Source organism: Morus notabilis, unplaced genomic scaffold (genome assembly GCF_000414095.1).
Source record: "Morus notabilis unplaced genomic scaffold, ASM41409v2 Scaffold133, whole genome shotgun sequence".
NCBI lineage: Eukaryota > Viridiplantae > Streptophyta > Magnoliopsida > Rosales > Moraceae > Morus > Morus notabilis.
Window position 1 is genome coordinate 251,568 of NW_010363211.1, and position 27,437 is coordinate 279,004.

Genomic DNA, 27,437 nt, shown 5'->3' on the forward strand with positions numbered 1-27,437 from the left:
GACTGAATGTTTTACTAACTGCCTTGACTGACATCGTCAATTGCAGTTATAACAGAAGTTGGTTTTATCACAAAGAACACCGCTTGTGGTTTATTAGGGTCCCCAACATGGAGCCACTAGTCAAAACAAACACCTATGAGAGAGGATCCTATCACTGTTTTGATCCAAACACATTTGAAACAATCCGCAAGGTTAGGAATACAAATCTTATTCTGTCCATTACTATTTATTTGTCTCCATTTTATTTTAGCAATTATCGTTTCTTTTTTTTTTTTTTTGTGGGGGGGGGAAAAAATTATCATTCTATTTTTATTTTGGCAATGAGTTTTCTTTCTTTGGGTAGTCGGCTGAAGTAAACTTCGATCGCAGGATAATTTTGTGCTTCATTATGAGATGTTGGAAAAGAAACCGGCTCTACCTCAACATTAACATGTGTCTTTTTTTTCCTTATTTTTTCTTTTTTCTTTAATTTTTTTCTCCGTCCTCGATAAGTAATGTTGACAAGTCCTCTTGTAAAGGTTTTGTAATCTTGTACTGTTCATTAGTATCTCAGTTTCCAGCTTTGATTTTCCTTCATTCTAGCAACTGTAACAACCGCACTTACCAATCTTTTTGCAATTACAGCGGTTTAGTCTCATTTATCTGGTCTTTGTTACATACACACACCACACCAACACGCATGGATACTAGAATACGCACACATGACACTTTTAGCCGCGTTTGGTAGGCGGGAAAGAAAAAGAAAATAAGAGGAAAGGATCAAATCCCTCCAATTCGGAGGGGATTAGAATTATGGTTTGAAGGATTTAGGTCTCGTTCATTTCACTAATTCGAGTTTTGTTACAGTTTAAAACTTTTAGAAACAGTCACGTTTAATATTTGCTACAGTAAAAAGTTCACATAAAGTCGCATCTCAACTCGAATTAAAATTTTAAATCAGCGAATTAAATGGGTCCATATAATCTCATTCAATCCATTAACTCGCACAAAATATGCATTGGTTCACCAAGTAGGCAAATTGGTTGATCTATCAAATTGTTTTCTTTCGATTCGGTTGGCCATCTACTATTGGTTCTCCGTGGATGCCAATGATGGAGGTGAAATGTAAACATCACTTTTTCTTGTCACTCGTTGCAATCACTATTTGACATGTGAATTTTATTAGATAGTAGAGTTTACGTGTCAAAAAGTAAATGTAAAGAGATAAAAATAGTGACAGAAAGAGTGATGTTAGCGCTTCTCTGGATAGAAATAATGAGGGACAATGTTATGAGACGTTCGAATGTCAAAGAAGAGAGGGAAATGTTGGGCTTCTTCAATTCTTCTTTTCTCTTTGCTTTTAAATTCTTTCGATGCATATAAAATAAAAAATAAGGCAGTGCAATGGTTTCTCTGTTGAGTTATTGTATATTTAACATACAATAAAATGAAGGATTATTATCACCTATGTCTCTTGAACTTTAGAGTTACTTTTACTTTGCCCCTTGAACTTTAAAAATCCACTTTACTATCTTAAATTTTTATGAACTTCCACTTTACCTATTCCGTCTCAATTTCCATTCAAAAGAAACGGAAAACATCTCACGTGCATTCACGTGTATGGTGCTTGAGGGTAAAATCGTTATTGAATTTTTAGTGTTTTACACATATGCCTCGTGAATTTTGGAGTCGCTCTTAAAGTTCAGGGGGCAAAGTAAAGGCGACCTCAAAGTTCAGTGGGAAAAATGGGGCAACTTTAAAGTTTAGAGGGTAAAGTGGGGGTGGCTCCAAAGTTCAGGGGGCATTGGTGTAAATCACTAAAAATTTAATCGCGATTTTACTCTCAAACACCATGCACGTGATACGTTTTTTGTCTCTTTTAAACATAAATTGGTATGGACGGGATAAAGTGAAAGTTCATCAAAGCTTATGGTAGTATAGTAAGGATTTTTTAAAGTTGAGTGGGTAATGTGGGGGGTGACTCTAAAGTTCAGAAATATAAGTAATAATAATCCTAAAATAAAAGAGTTAAGAGATTTTTTCCCTCCCTTTGACATGTGGCGTTATAAAGTAGGCTCATTAAGAAATGGTGCTTGCTTTCTAGGGCTTAATTTCCAATGCATACAAGAGAGGAAAGGAGAGGGTGGGGTTGACGCTGGTGGCTAGGAAAAGGAAGGAAAGGGGGCGGGGAGGAGGAATGGTCGCTTAGTTAAGTCGAGCGATGGCGTCGCCTCCAGCCCTTCCTGGTTTTGTTAGTTGGTTTCAGTGGTGCCACTCCGTTGTTGTTTTGTTTCAGTTATTATGAACAACCCTCTTAGGTTTATATGTGATAATCTAATATATTTGACTTGTGTATATATAGGGAATTAGCACTCAGATGTCCGTGGAATACGAAAAGGTTTCTAGTGCAACATCTCTAATGAAATGTTAAATTTTTTATCTTTAAAATTTTTCAATTTACGTAAATATATATTTATATTTTCCATTACAATGTTGTATTTAATGTCGATTTGATATATGCTATGCATAGTTGTTAAATTTAGCACTAAGTATGACATGTGTCAAACTTTGACATCAAACTTTGGCATTTAGTTGCTATTGATTGATGCATTGAATTCTTCACTTAATAATTACAATATTATCATTTTTAAATTGTTTCAAAATTAAAAAATGTAATTCTATAAATTTCAAGCTTAAAAATGATGACAAAAAGTAAATATAAAATTTAGTTTTTTTGTTAGGGAGAATGTACATAACATATTTATGAAAGTAAATTAAGTAAGAATTTTAAAACTATTTGAAATAAATAACAGTTTAACATGTAAATGTTTTATTTATGACTAATAAAAAGATTTTCTTCACGTAATTTTTTTTTCATAACTAGTAAAAAGATTTTTTTCGCGTAAATAAAATTTTTTTACCACAAATTATTTTTATAAGTCATAAATGAAATATTTATACGATAAATTGCTATTTACTTTAAATAAATCTACTTTTTACTAAATTTTTATTTTTAGTCATGTATCAACTTAAGAAGGAAAGATAGGATTTTAAAAGAATGATATTAAAATGAGAAAATCTCTCTTCCGTTTGGTTTATGGATTATAATTATTTTTTATTTACGTGTGTTTTTTGTGAGAGAAAATACTGTAGCGAACCATGAACCATGATTCGAATCAGAGAACGAATCCTCTAACCAAACGGGTTTAATTTTGTGTATTCTTTTAATATATATATGAACCTCTTATAATATTTATTATTATTATTATTATTGGACAAATGACGTGCAAACACCTTCTTTTAGTCTCTACCATCGTTAGTGCTACTTAGTGGCTTTTAGTGGTGGCCGGCTGGCCGCTGAAAACGCAAGCATCTTCAAAGAGACACGTGTAGCATCATATATTTATACACAACGAGCACCCGATATTATACATAATTCTATCATACAGAACTCCTGCTTTCGATATTATGCATAAAAAGATGGTATTCTATCTCTATGCAGATAAATTTCCTCACTCATAAAATGATGAGTCTTATTTATTCATTTAATAAGATCCATCTTTTTCTGTAAGTAGCACAATTTTAACTCATAAAGATGAATAGTAATGCTCAATACATAATTAATAATACTACCATATAGAACTCCTATTTTTACAGCGAGAAAATGCAAATAGTCATCAACAATACTGTAAAATATTCATAAAAATAACTGTAAAATTGATCGATGACTTCTAATAATATTAGACTTTCTCTAGTACGGCCTCCCTACTTGTAAAATCCGTTTCTAATCATTAAATATAATCAAAGTCATATTAAATCAAAAAAAATATGTAGAATAAACACTTTATAATTTAGACTTGACAACTAGAAAAAATAGCATTTTCAGTAGTTATTTTTTTAGTGTCTACAGGAGAAATCTCCCTATGCTTATATACTATTATCACTTATAATCGCTTGTCTAAGATACCTGCAAATGAAAATGGCAATGTCAAATTATATTTTGCACTAAAAAATGTAAAATAATTTATTTAGTATGCTATTTATTTTTATTATTATTATTATTATTATTATTATTATTTTGCTGATGTAGTATGCTATTTATTTTTGAAAGGGATTAGATAAATCATTGACTTATTCGACCATATACTATAGAAAAATTTTGATCCCGATAAATAATAGTTCTACTAATAAAATCGAATAAAACGCTCAAAGTGAATAAGCGTCTACCGATCTTCGAAACTAGACACCCAACAAGGTCACTAATATCGAGGATGCATATGGCTCTTTAATACTTCCTTTACAATTAATGGAAATATTTCGGTAGAAGTCCTTGTAGCACAATACTATTATATTTTTTGTGTTCTAATGCATAATAATATTTCAGATGCTATATCTTTGTTTAGTTATAATTATTTTAAAATTTTGTAAAAATAAACTTTTAATTTGACATAATTTTAAAATGACAATATTGTAATGATTAGGTAAAAATAATAATACATCAACCTAACACAATGACATATAAAAATTTAGTTTGGTATATGCTATTTTATAATGCTGTCATATCTAATTCTGATTTTTATACTGACATGTATAGAACAGTTATATTAACATACTGCAAAATTATCTCAAAAGCACCTATATCATATGAAAAGTGTTCAGATGCACCATCATTATTAAACACCATCAGTAATAAAAGATAAGTTTCACTTATGAGTCTCATACTACGAAATCCACTTTTATTAAAGGGTGGTGCTCAATATCACCAATATCCTATAACATCATTTTTCATATCTAACTATAGGAATATTTTTTTTAAAAAAATTATTTCCTATGTTGTCACACCATAGATGTTCTCCTTACTATGAACGTGGACATCTCCCCAACTAATGCAAATAATGAATGCCACGCACAGACAAAAATTCCACTTACAAAAATGCACTGTGCGCTAATTGGCATCATTTTCCATTTTTTCTTGGTCTAACTCCACGATTCCCTCTTGTCCGGATTTCGCGTTTTCATTCCTCAATTTTTCCATTCTCTCTCAACCTTCTCTCTTCTCAAAATCTTCCTCTTTCTTTCTCTCTCCCAAATGGGTACTCTTCCAAAGCTCTTTTCACCGTTTCTCACAACCAAAACTCACCAAAGCTTCCTCTCCCCAACTCCTCAATTCCCTTTCCCAAAACCCCATCACACATCTTCACCAACAAAGCACCACAAACTCAAAACCAGCAAGTTTGGAAACTTCCTCAGCTTACAACCAGAAACAAAGCCTGAATCCTTGGACGTGGATCTCCCCATGTGGGGCCCATCTGACCGGTCCCCGTTGGACGTGATCATCATCGGTGCGGGCCCCGCCGGCCTCCGTCTCGCCGAGCAAGTTTCCCGCTACGGAATTCAGGTGTGTTGTGTTGATCCTTGTCCTCTCTCTTCTTGGCCTAATAACTATGGCGTTTGGGTTGACGAGTTTGAAAGCTTAGACCTTGGTAGTTGCTTGGACAAAACATGGCCAATGACTAGTGTTCACATAAACGACAACAAAACCAAGTATTTGGACCGCCCTTATGGACGTGTCAACAGGAAGAGATTGAAAAAAGAGTTGATCAATAGATGTTTGTTAAATGGAGTGAAGTTTCACAAAGCCAAAGTATGGGAAATTGAGCACCAAGAGTTCGAGTCTTTTGTTGTTTGTGATGATGGAAATCGGATCAAGGGAAGTTTGGTTGTGGACGCAAGTGGATTTGGAAGCAAATTCATAGAATATGACAAGCCAAGAAACCATGGATATCAGATTGCTCATGGGATTTTGGCTGAAGTGGATTTTCACCCTTTTGACTTGGACAAGATGGTTCTCATGGATTGGAGAGATTCCCACTTGGGAAATGAGCCTTCCTTGAGAAATGCCAATTCAAAGCTCCCAACTTTTCTATACGCAATGCCATTTGATTCAAACTTGGTTTTTCTTGAAGAGACTTCTCTTGTTAGTAGGCCAGTGTTGTCTTATGTAGAGGTTAAGAAAAGAATGGCTGCTAGACTAAGGCATTTGGGGATTAGAGTCAAAAGGGTGTTGGAGGATGAGAAGTGTTTGATCCCAATGGGTGGCCCACTTCCCAAAATCCCTCAAAATGTGATGGCAATTGGAGGAAATTCAGGAATTGTTCACCCCTCAACTGGGTACATGTTGGCTAGGACAATGGGGATGGCCGCGGTGTTGGCCGAGGCTATAGTTGAAGGCCTTGGCTCAACTAGGATGATTAGAGGAAAGCCACTTTACCATAGAGTGTGGAATGGATTGTGGCCAATTGAGAGCAGGTGTGTTAGGGAGTTTTACTCTTTTGGGATGGAGACTCTTTTGAGGCTTGATTTGAATGGCACTAGGAGGTTCTTTGATGCTTTCTTTGATTTGAAGCCTCACTATTGGCATGGTTTTCTCTCTTCAAGGCTAACACTTGGAGAGCTTCTTTTGTTGAGTTTGTCTCTGTTTGGAAATGCCTCAGCTCCATCCAAGGTTGATATTGTTACAAAGTGTCCTGTTCCCTTGCTTAGGATGATGAGCAATTTAGCACTTGAAACCATTTGATTTGGTTAGGAAGTTGTGTGTATTGTGGATTCTATTACCTATTTAAGAAATACAGAATTTTCAGTGTTATTTCATCCAGTATTTATAGAAAAAGGGTACATTCTTATTATCAGTTTTTATTATATCAATTTGCAAACATATAACTATCATACTTCGAGGAAAAAAAAAAAACCCACCAAAATCAATATAAACCTGTAACGAAATCATCTTTCATTAAAACTTTGGAATCAGATGGGGATGGAGTATTGGAAAACCAATAGGAGAAAAGGAGGTGGGTTTGATCCCATAAAGGGGGAAGACCTGCAAAGGAAGGAGATTGATCAATAAATTGAATAAAATAACTAGAAAGTCTGTGAAAACATGAATATATAAATATGCTGAACCTACTTGAATTCCATTATATTCTTTTTTTTTTTTTTTTGGTATGTGCAACCTTCTCGAGCATTTTTTTAGTATATATCATTTATTTTGTTAAAAAAAATCTCATTCTTGAAAAAAATAATGTAAATCAACGATGGATTTGTTCGTAAACCACTAATCGACTTAGTAGTAAATCATTGATTGATTTTAGGTTAATCACCGATTTACTATATTAATCAATGATCAACCCAAAATCAATGTGATTTACTTCCAATATTATTAAATTTTTTTCTTCCTCCCTTCTCTTATCTCCCCATCATCGTCCCTACTATCGTCACCCACCGTTGTTGTTGTGTCTCCCTCGTAGCACAGCAGTCGCTAGAGACCCCACACTAGAGATCTTCTCCACACCGGGGAGGTCGAGACCTTCCCTGTGTGGAGGAGAAAAAGATGATCCATGAATCAAGATCCTAATGCATATAGATACATATGGTCCAATGAGAGTAATAATTCATAGGAACATTTGGAACATTTCATTTCTGAGCAGAAAAGGGTATCCAATAGAAACGGACTGAAGAGTCAAACAAGACCATCACTCACAAAAACCTCTTTCTCCATCAGATTTGGCCCGTTAAAAGGAAACATGGCTTTATAATCTCTTTATATTATCTTTTTTTTTTCCTGTCATTTTTTTCCTTTGATTTTTTTTTTTTTTTTTCCTGTCATTTTTTTCCTTTGATTTTTTTTTTTTTATTTCCTCTAACAAAATACATAAAAGCAACATTGCTTTTAAAGCCCTCTCTTGTGTCTTATCCTTTTCAACATTAAAAATGTTGTTCTCTCTGCTGGTTTGGATTCCTTAAAAAACTGTCCTAAATTTGGATCCCCTAATAATATGGATAGGCGATCCAAGTTGCTCATTAGGTTAATTCAAAAGATATTATAAACAGCGGTGAAACCAGAAAATATTTTAAGTTGGGGTATTATATAAATGCTAGAGATAATTCTTTATTAAATAGAGACGTAATTATATATTTCAACTATTAAGTAGTGGCACAATTATAATTTTTTTTAAAACTGGGCACAACTAAAATCTTACACAAAACTGGGGATAAAACTCAAAATTCTAAAATGGTAGTTTGTGCACATGCCCTGATCATATGAATGTCCCTCTGCCAAAATTATAAAGAAAGAGCAATACGCCAATACCAATTAATGATATAATATCTTGAAATAGTCACAAATACTATTTAGGTAGTTTTTTATTTTTTAGCTGTATGTTTTGCATACTCTTTAATTTAATATGATTTTAATCAGATTTATTAGTCAGAAACTGATCCTACTGATAGGCCAGCCTACGGAGAGAATCCCTTATTACTAGATTGGAGTGGTGAGCTATGTTGTTGCTTGTCTATTTCTTTCTTTTTTCTTTTTTCTTTTTTTTTAATAAACCAAACCGGACCACAAACCATTAGTCAACTTGACTGGATTTAAAAGCAGTTTAAGAGTGTGCTTAGTTGGAGTGAGAGATAGAGAGGCCGAGGGAGAGAGCTAATCACTTGTTTAGTTGCAGGGAGATGGGGAGGGAGAGGAGAGGTATAGGGATGTGCTTTCCTTTATGGCCCACCAAATTGGATCCTTCCATCAATAAAAGGATTCAAGTAATCCATCAAGTTTAATATTAAAAATACTGTTTTACCCTCTAAACAAATCATTACAAATAGTTTAACAGACAATATAGTAATTTAACAAATAACTATCATCATCATTTCAACTCTTTCTTTATCTTACCAAACAATATAAAAAATTACTATAATCATCTCCATCTTTCCTACTCTTCATTCCTCTAACTCTTTTCATACTTTCTACTCTCCACCCCGATAACCAAACGGACTTTAAGGCTCCAAGAAGCATAATTTCTTTACTGTCTGGTCATACTTCAGAAAATGGTCTCAATGAGCCTAAACTGCTAGTAGGTATTGGAGAAATTGGATGTAAAAAGTATCACTTCCAGTAGAAGATAAAGTTGAGGTCAACATCTGTATAAAGTAATGAGAAAGTGAGTTTGACACATCAGCACACATACCTGTGAGCACCACAATCACAAAAAGCAAGGGAGGAGGAAGATGGAATGGACCTAGTGCCATTTGAGTAGGATTAAATTGAACAACTATTTACCACCGAAAGTCATCGTGGTGTAGTAAGGATGCTTTTGTAAAGTCTCCTCTACCTATCCATCTATGTTCAAGTCTTCATTCCCGCATAAGGTTGCCCAGCCTCTTTGAAGGAATTAAGTGGGTCTTTGTGGGCCACACTATAGGTGAAGGGAGTGAAAACTAGGTGGATGGTCAATGAGAGACTAATTCAGACACTTTTCACATAATCGGTAGTACCTGACATTACTGCTATAACTGAAGAGGTTAGGGGATATGAAATGCACCACCAGATTTTTCTTTTTATCCCTCTTCTTTTACGTTCCGGTGTAACCTCATGAGGAGCAATCGCAAATGATATCACTAACACCACAACATAGCCCACCACTTAATGGCTTGTGCACCTTGCATTTTAAATTTTATTAGAAGCTCTCACTGCTTTCTACAAAGTGATGTTTTTTGGGACTTTCTCTGGTTTGTCAATATACTGATAGGTCATGTTTTTTTGTTCCTTAAATCTGTATAAAATTGTGTAAAAATTAAAAAAATACGCGAAATTAACAGTTAGAAAAACCCGATCTATCGATACACTAAGCATACCAAAGAATCTCTTTTTTTTTTTTCTTTTTCTTCTTCTACGTAGTATGTATTTAACATGGTATATATAAGATCACGAACAAATGGTTTAGATCATGAGAAAATAAATCTTAAAATATTGTGGGGGAGAAAAAGACAAGATGAGAATCTAAAGAATAATTAAGCTCATAATTCCTTGTGGCTCAAATTTGTTTGAATGGCAAATTCCTCTTAATGAGTTAGTACCCTTGGATCAAAACCACTATAAGAAGATGAAAATTTTCTTGAAAGGGGATAAAAAGAAAAATCTAAACCAATAAAGCTTGCCTTTATGTCAAAAATGAGAAGGCATTAAGAAAATATTCTTAAAAAGCCAGAGAGAATCTTAAAAAAAATAAAAAAAATAAAAAAATAAAAACTAATACCTGCTAAGTGCACCTCATTCATTTGAAAAGTTTGAAAGCAGGCATAACAAAGTTTTCAAATTCAATATGGGTAGGTAAGCAAGATGTAGGATGCTTCATGCTTAAAATAAAGGAATAAATTTATGAAATACATAATTTTCAGTCTTGTTTCGTCTAGCATTTATAAAAAGGGTACATTCTTATTATTAGCTTTTCATTATCAATTTGTAAGCGTATTGTTGAGTTGTGGAGCATTATTAATTAAGAAGAGAAAATAAAAGATCACAATTCTTTATTTAGAATGACATAAATAATAATTTAATGCCTAATTTGAAAAGAATAGAAAAATAAATAATAACTTGATGCCTGATTTAAAAATAATACATAAATAAAAATAGAAAATTTAGAAACATAATAATTCTCATTATCTATAATGTACTTTCAAATTATATCTAGGAAGAGATAATCGTCACTACTTTTTAGCCGTGTTTAGAATTGATCCTTTTTTAATTTTTACGTTTTTCGATAAAGAAAAAATGAAAACATTTTCAAAACGGCGTTTGGCGCAATAAAGGTAAAAAACAGAAATGAAAACAATTTTTTGGTTTAGTGTAAAATGAGAGAGAAATGAAAAATGACTTTTAGTCATTTTTTATTTTTTATTTTCGTTTTCTCCTCTCTGAGCAGAGAGAGAAAGAGAGACATTAATGAATTTTTTTACACTGAAAATAATTTCTTGATAAAACTACCAAACGCATTTTTAAAAATAATTTCTGTCTGAGATTGAAAACGTTTTCATTTTCATACAAAAAATAAAATCATTTTGGAACGAGTTCCAAATGTGCTTTTTTTTTTTTTTTGGAGAATTGTTACTTTCTTTTCAACACTAACTAAAGTAGTGGTAATCATATTCTCATTTTTTCTTTATTTGGGGATTAAGGTTTATGTGATATGAGTATTTAGATACTAAAATTATGTTAAATTGGGTGACATTTTGTTGTGAATTTGTGAGAAATTAAAAATATAAATTTTGAAATTATTTTTAAAAAATGTAAATGTTTTGAAATTAGGGATATTTTACTAATTTTTTAAGAAAAAACCTCAGTGTTTATTTTTATTTTTATTTTTATTTTACGGTTACCCTTAACTTTAGATGGGGAGTTTAGTGTGAAACTTTTCAAGTGAAGGGGTGTCACTTTCATTAAAGCCGTGTTAAAGAGGCGCGACTGTAATATTTACATAAATTAGGTGGTTTCTGTAATTTTCCCATTGAGAAACAAACGAAAGAAAAAGGTTTTCCCGGAATAATTTTTCGCTGCGCGACTTTCTTGACAGCCAAACAGGAAGGTAGGCCATTCGAATCGAAGGAAATTTACATGCCTTGTCCGTCTTCTCTAATCAATCTTCTCCAAACTCGCAACAACAAAAATCCAATCAGTTTCTTTCCCTCTACCAAAAACTTTACTCTCCTTTTCTCTGATGCGATTCCTTTGTTCTCAGGCTTTGAATTCAGAAGAGTCTCGAAGAAGAATCGATGAAGCCGATTCGGCTTCCTGAGCCGCCCAGTCCCAAAGTCGGCGCCGGCGTCGCGGACATCTTCGAAGGTGGCGTCTATGGCGTCGTTAGGCGCGCCGTCGTGATCGGAAATGGATTTGCTGGCTCCGAGAATCAGAGCATCGGTTTGGTTCGCGCTTTAGGTCTCGCCGATAAACATGTCTTATATGTAAGTTCGCGGGAACCAAAACCTAATTTAGTATTATTCGTTGGTTTTCATATGCCAAAAATTTGCCTGAACAGACAAATTGATTGTGATTAGTTAATATGAAAACTTACTTAATGATTCTAAAGGAATAATTTTTTTAATATGATTTCTCACTCTCTTTCTTTTTGGTAAATTTGATGCTTTGGTGTATTTTACTTGCGATTCTTTTCAGTTCCAGTTTAGAATCGTCAATCATGATTCACGTATAACAATTTCTTGTCGAAGTTCCTTTTTCTTTTTAGTAAATTTGATTAGTTAGAGTAGGTTTTTTGAGGAAGTGTTGGTAAAGTTGGAGTTCATTGGACTATGGATATTTCGAATGAAGTGCTTGAATGACTTGTTCTGTATTCTGAATAGGCATGATTCGAGTTAACTAGATCTCTTATCATATTTGTCTGTTTATTAAAAACTGGTGGGAATTTCATTTGTGACTAAGACAATGCTTCTAATCTTGCTTTGTTTTTCATGAACTCGCTTTGGAAGTCCTTTTTTTTACAGAACTTTTGTTTTTCAAACATGGCGTGCCGACACGAGTATAACGACCTAATTCTGTTAGATTTCTGGGATTCCACCTAATGAACTAACGATAGCGAATCAATTATAATGACTTTATGATAGATTGCGTCAGTATGTTAATAATATTTTCCGGAAAAAAGAAAAATTGATTCGGTGTACGTCCTTTAGGATACAACAGGCATTATTAAGTTCGGCCTGCTGTCTATTTTTATTTTCTCTTGGAGATTTCTTCCCTAGACTAGATTAAAATACTGCTTTATGTTTTTGCTAGTTTTCTAGAATGCAAGAATGCAAATCTATGGTTATTATCTTTCGGTATTCTTCTTTTGGCTTGTGGCAGCTTCAGATTAATCGCTTATGTGCCATTATGTGTGTTTTGGTGTATCAATTTGTTAATGTTTTTTTGGTTCACTTCACATGCAGCGGGTAACAAGACCAAAAGGAGGAATAAATGAGTGGCTCCACTGGCTTCCGGTTTCCTTTCATAAAAAGTTGGATTACATTATAAGGCAGATATGTGGTTCCTCAAGACTTCTGTTAAAATCTAGAGGGCGTAGAGTTATGTCTCTACCTTCAGAAAATGGTGGCACTGGAGGGTTATCATCTGTTTTAGAAGCTGATTTGAAGCAAATTGTAAACATGGCTCGTGAGACTTCGGAAAAGTAAGTTATTTGTCTGCAATTTTTTATAAGAATTGTTCTATTTGCTTTGCTGATATAGTAGTTTCAGGCAACAGTGCCTACTATCTAATATTACTGCTTCTATAGATCAAATCTTTCTTCTTGATAGAAACAATCAAAATATAACTATCTCTCTGAGAAGATATAGGCTGTTTTGCTGTAAGATCTTGAAACATATAAGTTTTAAATGTAAGGGAAAATATTATGTACTTTTTATGCTCTGAAATTATTTTCCCTATCTTTGATTGCGCTTAAATATGTTGCTAATTGGTTTTGTTTTCTTTTTACAGGGATGGGCCACTATTGGTGGTTGCTTCTGGCAGAGATACCATTTCTATTGCAAGTTCCATAAAACGCTTAGCATCTGAAAACGTTTTTGTTATCCAGGTTTGTCGCTGAAGCAATATTTTTAATTCTTGTTAGCACTTGACTAAATGTTTCAGGCTTTGGTGCATGATTTATGAAATATCTTCTGATAAGTAATTTGGGTTTTTGCAACAAACTTTCCATGGTACATAAAAGATGTTTTTTATCATGCAGCAGTATTTTATCGCTGTACATAATAGATGGGTAGTAATTAGTACTTTAATTGCTTTTCCAATGTGTGCATAAATGCAAATTGTAGAATTTCTATATTGCTTTCAATATTTGCATTTCTGTGGGCGCATTTATCAGGTCTTCATTGCAATTTGTAAGACATGTTTGGTAGTGATCTCATGAGCATGTCCTTTTTTCTAAAAAACTTTCAGCTTCTTCCAAAGCGTTTCTTTTTCTATTCTCAAAACAAATACACCAGTTACGATGTGGGCGTTCTTTCCATCATCTCGTTTATGCTTCTTACAAATTACAATGCTGACCTGATAAAGGTTGCTCTTGAGTCTGTGACCCCTACATGACCTAACTCCTGATTGTCCAAACACAACTTCGTAAATTCAAGCCACTAGAAAATGAGGAAGTAAATGTCCATGCTTTCTCACCGTTCTTTATAGGTGTACGAGTAACACCCTACACCTTTTCCTTTTAATTTGATATTTTTTGTCCAGCTTTCTTATAGGTTGGAGGTATACAACTGCTCTCATTTCAAACCACAACCCCACCCCACCCACTCCCTCAAAAAAAACTGCTCTCATTGTTACTCTATGCAAAAACTTTTTGGTTGGTTACTGATGATACAATGACTTTACCCGAGTTACATAAACTCTAGCGAACATAATCCCCACTCCAAAAATGTTCAGCTCGGATAAGGCTCTCAAGATATTCTCTACAATTATAACTTGACAATCATACAAGTTCCAACTCGTGAAGACATAGACGTGAGACACTTCTTTTGTCATTGTGTACTTTTTGTCGTTGACGTCATCTGTAACTTGTTAATTTGATTTTAGTCAATTTGAACCATATCTATAAATTTAGTTGCACGAAATGAATATATATACCTGTAGGTTTAGTCTGGCTGTCAAGATTGGAAATTCTTTTGGCTTGCCAGCATCTGCCCAAACGTCCAATACACTAAGACCTATTAATCAGGACAGAGTATGAAACACATTTAAATTTGAAACATAAGAAAATGAAATCCTTTTTTTTTATGTTAGAATAGCAGGATCATCACTTCTGATGGAAGAACAAAGTTTTTGATTGTGACATCTTTGCATTATTTTGCAGATACAACATCCAAGGACACAATTGAATCGCTTTGACTTGGTCATCACTCCTCATCATGATTATTATCCGTTGACCCCTCAAGGACAGGAGCAGATTCCTCGGTTTCTTCGGAAGTGGATAACCCCGCATGAACCTCCTGACAAGCATGTGGTATGAGGAGTTGGCACTATCCGTTAGAAATTGACTTCTATTTACTATTGCACTATCTGTTATTAAGGAACTTTTTTTTATCAGATAGTTGATGAGGATAGTTTTTAAATTCAGGTCCTCACCATAGGAGCTTTGCATCAAATTGATTCTGCTGCTCTTCGCAGTGCAGCTAGGGTGTGGCATGAGGAGTTTGCACCTTTGCCAAAGCCGTTACTGGTGGTCAACATTGGTAGCCCTACAGGTAATCCTCATTTTATCCTATATCCGTAAGTGTTTGATGTATTACGAAATATCAGAGTAGAGGTAGCAGTTTAATCTTTTGTTTCTTCAATTATTGTCTTTAGGAGCCAAAATTCCTGCTTCAGTGTGTTATACAAACTCTTTTTTAAAGTTCTTTTTTTTTTTTTTTTTTTTTTTTTTTTTTTTTTTTTTTTTGGGAATCTTTTTTTTTTTTTTCCCCCATTTCAGTGTGTTATACAAACTCTTTTTTAAAGTTCTTTTTTTTTTTTTTTTTTTTTTTTTTTTTTTTTTTTTTTTTTTTTTTTTAAGCAGGGAATCATGCTTTGTTGTGTCCACAATTTCTTTGCTTCATGTATTACTCAGATTGACTGATTGCCATATCCTAATGTTTTACTGTTAGCCTTATGGTTTTCCAGTGTCTTTTACAAAACTTGTTCTTTGACGTGGTTGCAGTTTAAAAGTTAACAAAACGAGTTTTTGCTTCTTTTCATAGCAATAAAATATAGCATTGGCCATCTTATATTGACATTTGTGGGACTGCATCCTTTCTGACTTTTGGTTTTCAACGTCTTTAGTGAACATTGAAGTGGCATTGTGGTGAACCAATCTACTTTAGCCATATCAGGATATTAGGAGGCCATCAAATAATTGCTTCTCTCATGTGGTTTTATGTTCAACTAATTAGCCTACAAACATCTTTGGGCTTTAGGTGTTTTCCTGTTCTTGGTCTGAATTTTGAAGAGCTTGGAGAAGTCTGGCATTATAACAGTCTAGCATGATACAAAATTCTTTTGCGGCAAATCCAGTAAAAATGGTTTAATCTTATGTCAATGTTTGCAAAGTAGTTTCTTAGACTATGCATGACTAAGGTGCTAGAAAGTAGGTTATTGTTGCACACGTCACAGAAATGACATTACACGTATCAGTCAAAAATGACATTGTGAGGACAGCAATCAATTGTAGTAGATCTGCATTATTACGTATCTACGATGCATTAGCGGGATTTACTTATGCAGAAGTTATTTAGCTCCTGGCCATATAAATAAAATGCATTTGTTAACTTTTGTTCCCAAATATTTGCTATTAATTTACATTGAAAATCATCACCCCGGAAAGATATCATAGGTTTCTCTTTTTCTGGATGGTGACTAAATCTCAAGTGAAAGTAACTAAAGTCCTGGTGAAATGCATATTGGAAAAATCAAAATATTCTGACTGCAAATATTTGAGAGTCAAAATACATCTGAATTGTCCGAATGTATATGGTTTCTGAAAATATTTGGTGCAAATTTCTTTTTTCCTGGTATTATTTGTTTTCACCGTTGGTTATCCAATTAGAGTGTTTATATGATGTTAATACAAACTTTTTTTTTCTTTCTTTTCAATAGGCTGCTGCCGTTATGGTGCCGACCTTGCAAAGAATTTGACATCCAGTTTGCTTAGCGTTCTTGTTAGCTGCGGCAGCATCAGAATATGTTTTTCTGATAGGACTCCTGAAAAGGTTTGCCGTGCACATGTTTTTGTACAAATTATTCTTTCGAAGTTTATTACTACGCCGGATCTAATATGGTGGCTGGTGATTTCATCAACAGGTCTCAAATATTATTGTGAAAGAGCTTGGAGATAATTCTAAGGTTTACATTTGGCGTGGTGAAGGTTGTAATTATTGTTTATATACACAACTTTATCCAGAAATGTACTAAAGTAGGAAATTTTCTAACTGCTGATGTCATTATGATTTTCAGAACCAAACCCACACATGGGCCACCTAGCTTGGGCCGATGCTTTTGTTGTCACAGCAGATTCTGTCAGTATGATAAGTGAAGTTTGCAGCACTGGGTATGATTAACAAGATTACTTCTGCAATTTATGACGACGACATACTCATAAACTATTTAGCATGTTAATTGTCCACTTCTATTGTTAATTCCTTTTGTTTTTTCCTTCCCTAAAATGGCTGTGTTTCGCAGGAAACCTGTCTATGTTATGGGTGCTGAGTATTGTAAATGGAAACTCTCTGACTTCCATAAATCTCTGAGGGATCGAGGAGTGATTCGGCCATTTACAGGCTCTGAAGATGTGAGTAACTTAACTATTTGCTCGTGTAACCATCCTGATATTGAAGGACAGATATATGATGCCTTCATTTGAAATAGATTTCAAAATGGGATATTGATCATTTGAACTAACTACTGATGCTCATCCTTATTTCCAACTCATCTCTTTTTTTTAATTATTTTTTTATTTTGACTTTTCTTTTTTCGTTTTTTTTTTTTCTTTTAATTTGTAGATATCGGAAAGCTGGAGTTATCCTCCCCTTAATGACACTGCTGAAGCGGCTTCTAAGGTGCATGAAGCACTTGCTGAACGGGGATGGAGATTGCGGCCATAGAGAAGCAGTCGATTGGCATTTTAAGACGCTGTTCTTTCTGGCGTTGTTAAAAGGCTTCACCTTAAAATTTAGGTTTGTTTAAAGGCACATATAGGAAAGATAACTAGAGGGGTTTTTTTTTTTCCTTTGAAATTCAATTCGTTTTCCCTTGGGGGTATTGAGAGATGCTGAATAAAGGAAAGCTGATCTTAAAACGCGGCTTGTAAAGTAGAAGAGAAACAAGCTTGTCTTTTTGATGTTGAAAAGCCTTTTGAAGGTTGGGTTTGTGATTTGTGTTGCAAAAGGTATTTTTTTTTGTAATATAAACGCAGTTACATATTTTATTTGATCTACAAAGATGCAATGACAAAATCTAACAGTCCCATTGATATGCCTAATCTTTCTTGTTTCCAAGATTTATCACGATGAGAGTAGGCACCAAATAAACTTGATGTCTATTGCCTACTTAATGGAGGAGAGTCCTTACAGCAGTTTCATGATGTTTGACCCTGTTTATTTCGCTCGTTTGAGTTGAGAACGAGTTAAAAAATGAATTTATATGAGAGAAAATATTGTAGTAGAAAAAATTGAATTTGAACTTTTATGAGAAAAAACACTAGTAATTTGCACTAATAAAACGAACGGGACCTTTAATTAGTTTTTTTTTCCTCTCTTTTTTTCTGTTGCTGTTAGAATCTTCATATTGGCATCAGCTGTTACATAATTGCACACATGTTGCCTATCTGATATAAATATTTACCACTCAGCACCTTAATTGTTTAGGTGGAGCATAGAGACGCATACTACATAACGAAGGACTTATTGTAGAGAAATGCAAAATACTAAAACAACTAGTACATATTTCTTGGTAGTACGACGTTATTGCTCAGGAACCTTAGACTAGTATTATATTATAGAAATGTGCAAGATTGAGCCCGTTTGGTTAAAGGATTCGTTTTCTGATTCGAATCATGATTTATGATTCGCTACAGTATTTTCTCTCACAAAAAACATACGTAAATCGAAAAATAGTTCTAATCTTATGGTTCTAATCCATGAACCAAACGAGAAGTCAGTGAGCATAATTAGTGCCAAATATAAGTGGTTTAGGCATTTTTATCATAGTACTGCTGACGAATTCAACAAATCATACCCGTGGCTCGCATTTTGAAACACTAAAGGGTGCGTTTAATAGATGGATTCAGAATCATGATTCTAGATACTGGTTCAGAATCAGTGTTTGTTTATAGTGATTATGAATCATGATTCTGAATTTGGTTTGGATGATTCTAAATTATCATTCAGAATCTGATGTGATGTTTTAAACTAGCTTAAATCATGATTCTAAAACTACCCCCCGCTTGATTCAAAGTGATTCAAACTCCGGATTTTGAATCATTGTTTCATAATCATGATTTGAACCCAAAATCATGAATCATGATTCTAGTTATAGAATCATGAATCATGATTCTAGTTATAGAATCATGATTAGAATCATGATTCTAGTTATAGAATCATGATTAGAATCACCCTGATTTAAATTCTCGTACCAAATGAATCCTAATTGTAAGCTCATATGTGATTGGTGTTCAAGTTAAAATGTGATTTGGAATAAAAATAAGAAATATAAAAAATAAAAAAATAAAAACAAAAACTGCACCAAGTAATGCCTAAACAGTATGTATTTTGGTTGCTTATATATTCCTATTTGTCTAATGACGATGCAGAAAGTGGAGCAAGTCAGTTTACAGCAACAACTCCATAGAGAAAACTGAATCTATTCTATTCTATTCTGTTCTCTAAAATGCTTATAAGCATCCCTTTCTTTCACTAGATTCCACACCAAGGCAATCCCAAAATATCCTCTTGCCAGAAAACTCTTTAACATTTTCTTCTTCTTCTTCTTTGTTTTTTTTTTTTTTTTTTCAAAAGCATATACTAATGGAGGCGAAACAGAGTGATGACGCAGCTGTACTTATTCCAAAGCCCGAGTCCAAAGGAAAAGCCGTCGTAGACGCTCCTCCTCCTCCTCCTGTGGCTGTAGCCGCCAGGAAAGCCACCGTGCTCCGAAGAGTAGGATGGAAAAAAGGCGTCGCGATATTTGACTTTGTTCTAAGGATCGGTGCCGCTGCAGCGGCTTTTGCTGCTGCTACCGCCGTGGGGCAGGCGGAACAGGTTCTTCCATTCTTCACGCAGTTCCTGCAGTTCCACGTCGAGTTCACTGATCTTCCAACTTTAACGTATGCATGCTTATTATATCCACGCGCATATGCATAAAGATATATCATATGGGCATATCATAATATATAATTTCTTCATATCATAATGACTGTTTAGAATTGATCCCATTTTTATTTCTCATATTTAAAAAAAAAAATGAAAACATTTTTAAAACGGCGTTTAGCACAATAAAAATAAAAAATAAAAATGAAAATGATTTTTTGATTTAGTGTAAAATGAGAGAGAAATGAAAAATGATTTTTAGTCGTTTTTCATTTTTTGTTTTCATTTTTTCTTCTCTTGAGCACAGAGATAAATATTAATGGGTTTTTTATACTGAAAATAATTTCTAGATAAAACTACTAATTGCATTTTAAAAAATAATTTATGTCTGAGATTAAAAACGTTTTCATTTTTATTTTCATACAAAAAATTAGATAATTTTAGAACGAGTTTTAAACGTGTCCATTAATTTCTCTTTTTATTTATTTTCGGAAACGGAACTTTTTTGTGGCAATTAGATTCTGATTTTTCTTAAACGATAACTGAATGGTACTACTAAAAGGCAAATTCAAACCTTTGGAACCTTTTTTTTTTATCTGATAAGTGACGAGATGAGATAATTAGTGTGAGATGCAAAAGCACGTCCTAATTAGGTTGGCATTTGCAATCTCTTTTATCGTACGTACATTAAACCCCACACTTGGATTTTATCACTAAAAAAATAAAAAGTGCGGGAAACGTCTAAAGATTTACCATTATCAAGTGAAAAACTTCAACTAATTAATTAGTCATAAGCCAAAAGTTTTTAAAAAAAAATTAGGGTAAAAAAAAAAAACACTTCAAAATCCAAACGAATATTTTTATGGCTACACATTATACAAATAATTGGTCTACTAACAAGGAATCATTCTTTTTAGATATATTCCATCCAGTGACGAAGTTGAATGGGGCCTAGGAGGCTCAAGACCCCACCAAACTTTTTACATTTGCTTTTAATTTATATGTATTATAGATATATTTATATAAGAAATTAGATATAGCCTCCCTAAAAATTGAAAATCTAATCTCTAAATCCTCAAAAATTTTAAAAAATAACCACTTTCTAAAGAAATACCTCTAAGAATACTACTCTCTAAACAATATTTTTGAGACTTGAAATCCTATCGGGAACAATTTGTAGCAACTTAACAATTAGTTTTTTAAAAATTTTTGATGTAGTTAAAATTGACCCTCTCTTTCAAAAATTCCTAGCGTCGTCACTGATTCCATAATGCGCGCATTTAATAAAATAGACCAACTTTTCTCAGGGAGAAAAAAGATTAAATATAATGTTTTTCTTATTGATATTTTGCACCGCGTTAAGTTTTTGAGTTTCATTTAAAAAAAAAAAAAAAAGATTGCTTTTAAGTTCTTGATAAACATGCAGGTTCTTCGTGGTTGCAAATGCAACCGCTGGAGGGTATCTTGTCCTCTCATTGCCCTTCTCTATAACATGCATTATTCGTCCTCACAAAGTTGGTCCAAGGCTTTTCCTCATCATCTTAGATTCGGTACCCTAAAACCATATTCTTTTTCAAATTAATTTTTTTTAGTTTACTTCTTAATTCTCTCTTTTTTCTTTAAGTTATTCTATGCTTTTCTTTTTATCTTTTCTCGTATGTTAAGAGCGGAGTCCTTTGTCCACGCCCTAGAAAAAAAACCACTAATTAAATATTGGCATACATGTTGCATATGCGTACATAATAGCATTTCGTTCTTTGTTTTGTTCTTTGATGTTTCTTTTTTCCTCTTTTTTTTTCCCCCCCTCTTCTTGTTCCTTAAAATGAGCTTAGCCATGTAGCCATTTCCTTATTATTTTATTTTATTCTTTTCAAATACTTATGGGATAATTTTTTTAGGGGACTTATGAGATAAAAAGAGTCAAATTATAAGTCTTACAAAAAAATACATAATAAAATTAGTTTTATACTTCATATTCACTAACGGGTCTTTATCGTATTTTTAACGTGCTCATTCTGCATTTATAACGGACCCTTAGTGTGAATCGTGTCCAAAAAATAACGTCAAGCTTGGTCCATTTAATAAACGGGATGGGTTAGGCCAATTTAATAATCGTGTTATGCCATTCTGTGTCCACTTTTTGTCATATCGTGTTTGTGGCGGTCCATCAGGTTGCATTTTTTATGAAGAAAAAGAGGAAAATAGGTCAAGACTTGAGATGAATTAAAATTAATAGGCCAATAGTTTACATAAGTTAATAAATATGTCAAATTACTATTTTCGTCCATAACTTGTCTGGTTATGAACCATAACTTGACAAGTTATTGTCCATAATTGTCCATAACTTGTCTGGCTATGAACCATAACTTGACAAGTTTGTCCATAATTTATCTGGTTATGAACCATAACTTGACAAATTATGGCCTATTAATTTCTATAACTAAAAATTAGCCTATATACTTTCTTAAACTTTTCATATTGGCCTATTTTCTACTATTTTCCTTTTTTATGTATGAATAATTTTTAAAAATACACCTTAAAATAGAGTTTTTTTTTTTTATTTCTATCTCTTAATATTAATCCATGTATATTTACTCTTAAACTATAAGTAATCTAGAGATAAAAATTTTTAAAATAAGTATTTTTAAAAGATCAGATACTTAATGTCTGGATATTAAATGTCTGGATATTAAATCTCATATATTTTATAAGGTACTTTATAAGGGGGGATATTTACAAAAAAAGAGTGACAAGTTTAAGGGTTGTTCTTTTGGAGTGTAACTTTAGTGTAATTTTTGAGTTGAATTTGAGTTATAACTTGAGTTGAAGTTGTAACTTGAATAAAGTTGAGTAAAGTTTAATAAAATTAAAACTTAAAAGAATGTGAACTTGAATAAAGTTAAAACTCGAATTATCTTTTTTTAAATTTTTTGGACAAAGAACATGCCCAATTTCCCATCGCCTAATATCAACAATTGATTAAATTTTGTTGCAGGTGATGACTGCTCTCACTATCGCAGCTGCCGGCGCCACGACCGCGATCATGTACTTAGCTCATAACGGGAGTACGGACGCCAATTGGCTGGCTGTGTGTCAGCAGTACACTGACTTTTGCCAGCAAGTCACCGGCGCTGTGGTGGCTTCTTTCGTCGCGGCAGTGTTTCTCATATTATTGGTTGCGGTTTCTGCCTTCGCACTGAAAAGAAGTTCCCATTAAACAATTGCTTATTTCCCAAAAAAAAAAAAAAAAAAAAGGAATATAGATGAAAAACTACACACAATGTTCTTGAAGGAGTTTAGTACTATCTCATCATTTATGGCAATCTTGTTTGTACCTGTATATTTGTATGTGAACTGCGTGTTAATTGATCAGATCTGGTCGACGTTTGTATATGATTTGATGTGAATTAAAGATCTTTGATTGCTTGTCTTAGTGTAATTTTGATGCACTTATTTATGCATTTTTTGTTTATTTTTTATATTATATATGTTATATGCAGTGGTCGCAAGTATAGTATAGCCGTAAATTATCATCCTTATATTAATGTCTCTCTACTTATTATTTGACACATAAATTTAACTATCTCATTTTTTTATTTAAATAATAATAGATTATATTAATAGTAAATAAAAAATGTGACATAAAGTGTGTTACTAGCATTTTGATATCCAAATTATTCCCATGTGCAATTCAAATATGGTATGTGCACTTATGTATTCAAAGTTCCATTTGTCATCTATTACTTTTTCAACTGTTGTCCATTTAACCGTTGTTAAAGATAAAGAGAAAATGATAACGGAGAATAACCGTCGCTATTTGTAAAAAATACCACAATTTTAATTTAAGAACCGTTGTGGTTTGAGATTTTTTTTTTTTTAGGAAATGATTTGAGAATTTAAAATTACCTTTTTTACGAATCAATAATAAAAAATAGAAATAGTCTCCGATCATGCACTTAGAATGATGTCTGACCAGTCAGCACCATTTAGGCGTATATATACTATGACTGCAAGATATGCTTTTGACGGCTTAGATTTAAAGATAAAATTTTTGGACTCACTGGTCAAGCACATGGGTGTGTTAAATACGTAGGCCAGAGGAAAGTAATAATAAAAAAAATGTGGAAGAAAGAGTTTAGCATCGTTCATATTCGAGTTTTTAATTTGAATTGAGATATAATTTTATGTGAAAATTTTTTACTGCAACATAAAAAGTTAGATGAGAGCTTTTAACTATAGTAAAATTATAATTAAAAATTAAAATCGGTGATATAAACAATTACTTTAATAACATAAAGTTGAAAATGAAAAGGCGTAAGAGGCAGAGGAACGGGAAACGCATGTCGTTTTTGGTCATGGACTTACTTTTTTGTTTCTATTTCGGAACGGGAAACGCATGTCGTTTTTGGTCATGGACTTACTTTTTTGTTTCTATTTCTCTGATAAAATGGGTATCCTTCTGTATGTTGGTATTTTTGTGTCTGTGTTTTCATAGAACCCAAACTAAAGTTGTGGCGTGATAACTCTATAAAATAGAGAGATATTTCTTTTTATTTGCATTTAAATCTAGGAAGAATGAGTGAAACAGTATAATTGGTGTAGTGATTATTAAATTATAATATATTTTTTTAAATGATAGATTACAACATAATGTGATAATTTAATCCAAGTGTGTCTATTGGCACTCCTTTTTATACTTCTCACACACCCATTTTTAATATTATTAAATTACCTATTAATAAAATTAATTTTAAGAACGATAGTATTTTAAAAACTACTCGTTACACACCCCACTATTAAAAAAATATGTATTACCTTTTAAAAATTATGGTGCTTTACTTTCTCAAAGCAATTTTGTTTTCAATTCTTGTACCCACCTTTTTTTTAACTGAAGAAAAAAAATTTCGAATTAATCATATGAAGCACTTGAGTGAGTCTTTAATAAATATTACCACAAAATATCTAAAGAGACGTTTGGTTTATAGATTAAAATAATGTGATTAGAACTATTTTTTATTTACGTGTATTTTTTGTGAGAAAAAATACTGTAACAAACCATTAACCATTATTCAAATTATAGTTTGAATCCTCCAACTAAACATCTCTTAAGTTGCTCTCTGATAGATGAAATCAGGATGGATGCCCACTTAACTCCTTGAGCTTCTGGTCAAAGAATAGTTGGGTGTGTTTTTTTTTTATTTTTTATTTTATTTTTTCGTATTGTTCTTCACAGTATAGGAGAACGGCAATACCCAAAATCAGTCCCTTGAATATAGCTTTAAAAAATCAGTTCGACACTAGTGCATTTGAAGAGCTTAATGGAGACACCTACATCTAAATTGGGTTTTTAAACTTTCATGAAAAATGGTTTTTTTTTTTTCCCAATTTGATTATGTTTCTTTATTATTAAAATTATAAGGAGGTATACATGTGGGAGTGGATCCTACTTTATTTAAAGTCCACGTAAGATTGTGAGAGTGTATAAAAATATTTTCTCTGAAGAGAATGGGGTGGTTTAATAGTGTGTGAAAAGTAGAATTGGTGATGATTTAATTGCAGAGATTTTTTTTTAAGGATAAGTTGTAGGGACTTTTTTAAAATTTTAAAAGAGGTATAACTAATAAAATTGGGGGTAAAAAGAATGTGTGTGAAAAGTAAAAAAAAGTGTCAATAGCCGCACTTTTTAAGTTTTTAATATTATTAAAAACCTTAAAATACTCATAAATCTCTTTTTCAACTTCTTTTATTCTCCATAAACATCTATTTTTTTTAAAAAATAGTAAATTATACCATATTTTTTAAAAATAGGTAAATTATAATTAAGTCCACTATGGCTGGCATTGGCTACTGGCAGCTAACTCTGGCGACCATTTTCTGGCAGCCAGCACCGACGACCATTTTTCTTGTGACTGTTATCTTGTGACCGCTTACACTGTATTTACTGATAAATATCGTATTTATCGGTAATGATGTATTTATCAGTAAATACAGTATTTACCGAACACCGACTCCGGCGACCATTTAACAATGCATTTACTGTAAATACCGTGTTTACTAGTAAAACCATATTTATCTAAAAATTCAAGCACCGACTTCAACGACCATTTAACATTGTATTTACCGGTAAATACCGTATTTACTGGTAAATACTGTATTTATTAATAAATATCATATTTATTAATAAATACCGTATTTATTAATAAATATCATATTTATCTAAAAATCCGGTCACTAGCGTATAACACTAGATTTATTGGTAAATACCGTATATATCAGTAAATATCGTATTTATTAGTAAATATTATATTTATCCAAAAATCTTGTCACCATCTTCGCCGATCGTTTAACATTGTCTTTATAAATAAATATTATATTTACCAATAAATGCCGTATTTACTAGTAAAAATCATATTTATCTAAAAATTCAGCCACCGACTCCGACGATCATTTAAACTGTATTTACCAGTAAATGCCGTATTTACTAGTAAAAATCATATTTATCTAAAAAATCAACCACCGACTCCAACGATCGTTTAACACTGTATTTACCAGTAAATACTAGTAAAATTATATTTATCTAAAAATCCGGCCACCGACTTCGACGACTGTTTAATTTACCAGTAAATACCGTATTTATCAGTAAATATCGCATTTACTAATAAAAATCAGCTGTCAGAGCTGGTGACTAATAAATATCATATTTAACCAAAAAAAAATTGAAACTATAAAAATTAAAAATTCATATCAACAAAATTACAAATCTCATATCAAGAATTACAAAAAAATTAGATTTGCACAGATCACATAATCTTTTTTTCCTAATCTCCAAACAAAAACAAAATGCAAGTAAAAATTTTTGAAACCACAAAAATAAGAAATACAGATCCACACACAATCACAATTTCAATCCAACAACTACAAAATCCACTACAAGAAAAAGGGATTTTTGCGACGACAAAAAGTCGTCGCAAAAACCCTAATGTCGTCGCAAATAGTATTTTTTACGACGACATGTCGTCGCAGATATGTCGCCGCAAAAAAATGGTCGCAAATACTTTATTTGTGACGACACAGTGTCGTCGCAAATACATTTGCGACAACATTTTTCTTTTGCGACGATAGTCGTCGCAAATACGCTGTTGGTTAATTTGTCGTGATATAATATTTTTTGCGACGAGAATTTCAAAAAGTCGTCGCAAATAATTCAAATTTTTTTGCGACGACAAGTATAAAAATGTCGTCGCAAAAACTTAAATAATTTTTTTTTCAATTTTTTAAAAAATGGCAATTAATTAATTTTTAATAATTTTAATTAAACATTATTATGTTACATACTAAATATAATTTATTAAGATACATTAAAAATAAAATATAAATTAATATTAAAAACAATAAATCTAAATAAATTTATAAAATATATTATGAATACTACATGAAGTGCATATATAATGTTCAACAAAATATAAAAGTCTAAATAAAGTGAAAAATCATACAGAAAATATAACAGAACTATTCCTCTAGGTTTGCAGCATCGCCAACAGCTGAATCATCGTCAGAACTGTCATCATCTGAAGGAGGCAGAGGAGCGTCTAGGTTAACTGGTTCTGGACGAGCAATCGTAGGTAATTGGATGTTGGGCTGCAATCTAGACACCAACTCTAACATCTTTACCTGATTGTCATAAATCTTCACTTGTTCCCGGTACGATTTCTTTAAATAACGATCCATACGCGCGTCAGGTTGAGCCGATGATGTTGCTGTTAGGAATAGTGTCCTAGAAGCAT

General features: G+C 32.7%; 3 protein-coding genes and 1 long non-coding RNA gene across 4 annotated transcripts; all 4 read left to right on the forward strand.

Annotated features, from left to right (window-relative positions):
- The first annotated feature begins 52 nt into the window (after positions 1-52).
- Positions 53-547, forward strand: LOC21410991. The gene is made up of 2 exons (XR_002902679.1): positions 53-191; positions 370-547. It is a non-coding gene; the product is annotated as an uncharacterized LOC21410991 (long non-coding RNA).
- A 4,366-nt stretch (positions 548-4,913) lies between these two features.
- On the forward strand, positions 4,914-6,654 carry LOC21399354 (capsanthin/capsorubin synthase, chromoplastic). The gene has a single exon (XM_010103710.2). It carries the CDS (start codon positions 5,069-5,071, stop codon positions 6,554-6,556), a length of 1,488 nt encoding a protein of 495 aa, XP_010102012.1. The 5' UTR covers positions 4,914-5,068; the 3' UTR covers positions 6,557-6,654.
- A 4,658-nt stretch (positions 6,655-11,312) lies between these two features.
- LOC21399355 (mitochondrial fission protein ELM1) lies at positions 11,313-17,828 on the forward strand. Its single transcript, XM_010103711.2, has 11 exons — positions 11,313-11,396; positions 11,550-11,772; positions 12,751-12,989; positions 13,298-13,394; positions 14,670-14,819; positions 14,934-15,060; positions 16,448-16,560; positions 16,652-16,715; positions 16,805-16,898; positions 17,030-17,138; positions 17,350-17,828. The coding sequence occupies exons 2-11, from the start codon at positions 11,584-11,586 to the stop codon at positions 17,449-17,451; spliced, it is 1,284 nt and encodes a 427-aa protein (XP_010102013.1). The 5' UTR covers positions 11,313-11,396; positions 11,550-11,583; the 3' UTR covers positions 17,452-17,828.
- A 1,543-nt stretch (positions 17,829-19,371) lies between these two features.
- Positions 19,372-22,870, forward strand: LOC21399356 (casparian strip membrane protein 3). The gene is made up of 3 exons (XM_010103712.1): positions 19,372-19,670; positions 21,080-21,203; positions 22,649-22,870. Exons 1-3 carry the CDS (start codon positions 19,372-19,374, stop codon positions 22,868-22,870), a joined length of 645 nt encoding a protein of 214 aa, XP_010102014.1.
- The last annotated feature ends 4,567 nt before the right edge of the window (positions 22,871-27,437 follow it).

What these genes read in the sequence shown, in the direction of transcription:
- LOC21399354 (XM_010103710.2), top strand. Translation starts at nt 5,069, where the DNA reads ATGGGTACTCTTCCAAAGCTCTTTTCACCGTTTCTCACAACCAAAACT.
- LOC21399355 (XM_010103711.2), top strand. Translation starts at nt 11,584, where the DNA reads ATGAAGCCGATTCGGCTTCCTGAGCCGCCCAGTCCCAAAGTCGGCGCC. An exon ending in AAAACGTTTTTGTTATCCAG is followed by an intron (nt 13,395 to 14,669) that starts GTTTGTCGCTGA and finishes ATTATTTTGCAG; the next exon opens with ATACAACATCCAAGGACACA. An exon ending in TTACATTTGGCGTGGTGAAG is followed by an intron (nt 16,716 to 16,804) that starts GTTGTAATTATT and finishes TATGATTTTCAG; the next exon opens with AACCAAACCCACACATGGGC.
- LOC21399356 (XM_010103712.1), top strand. Translation starts at nt 19,372, where the DNA reads ATGGAGGCGAAACAGAGTGATGACGCAGCTGTACTTATTCCAAAGCCC. An exon ending in ACTGATCTTCCAACTTTAAC is followed by an intron (nt 19,671 to 21,079) that starts GTATGCATGCTT and finishes ATAAACATGCAG; the next exon opens with GTTCTTCGTGGTTGCAAATG. An exon ending in TCCTCATCATCTTAGATTCG is followed by an intron (nt 21,204 to 22,648) that starts GTACCCTAAAAC and finishes ATTTTGTTGCAG; the next exon opens with GTGATGACTGCTCTCACTAT.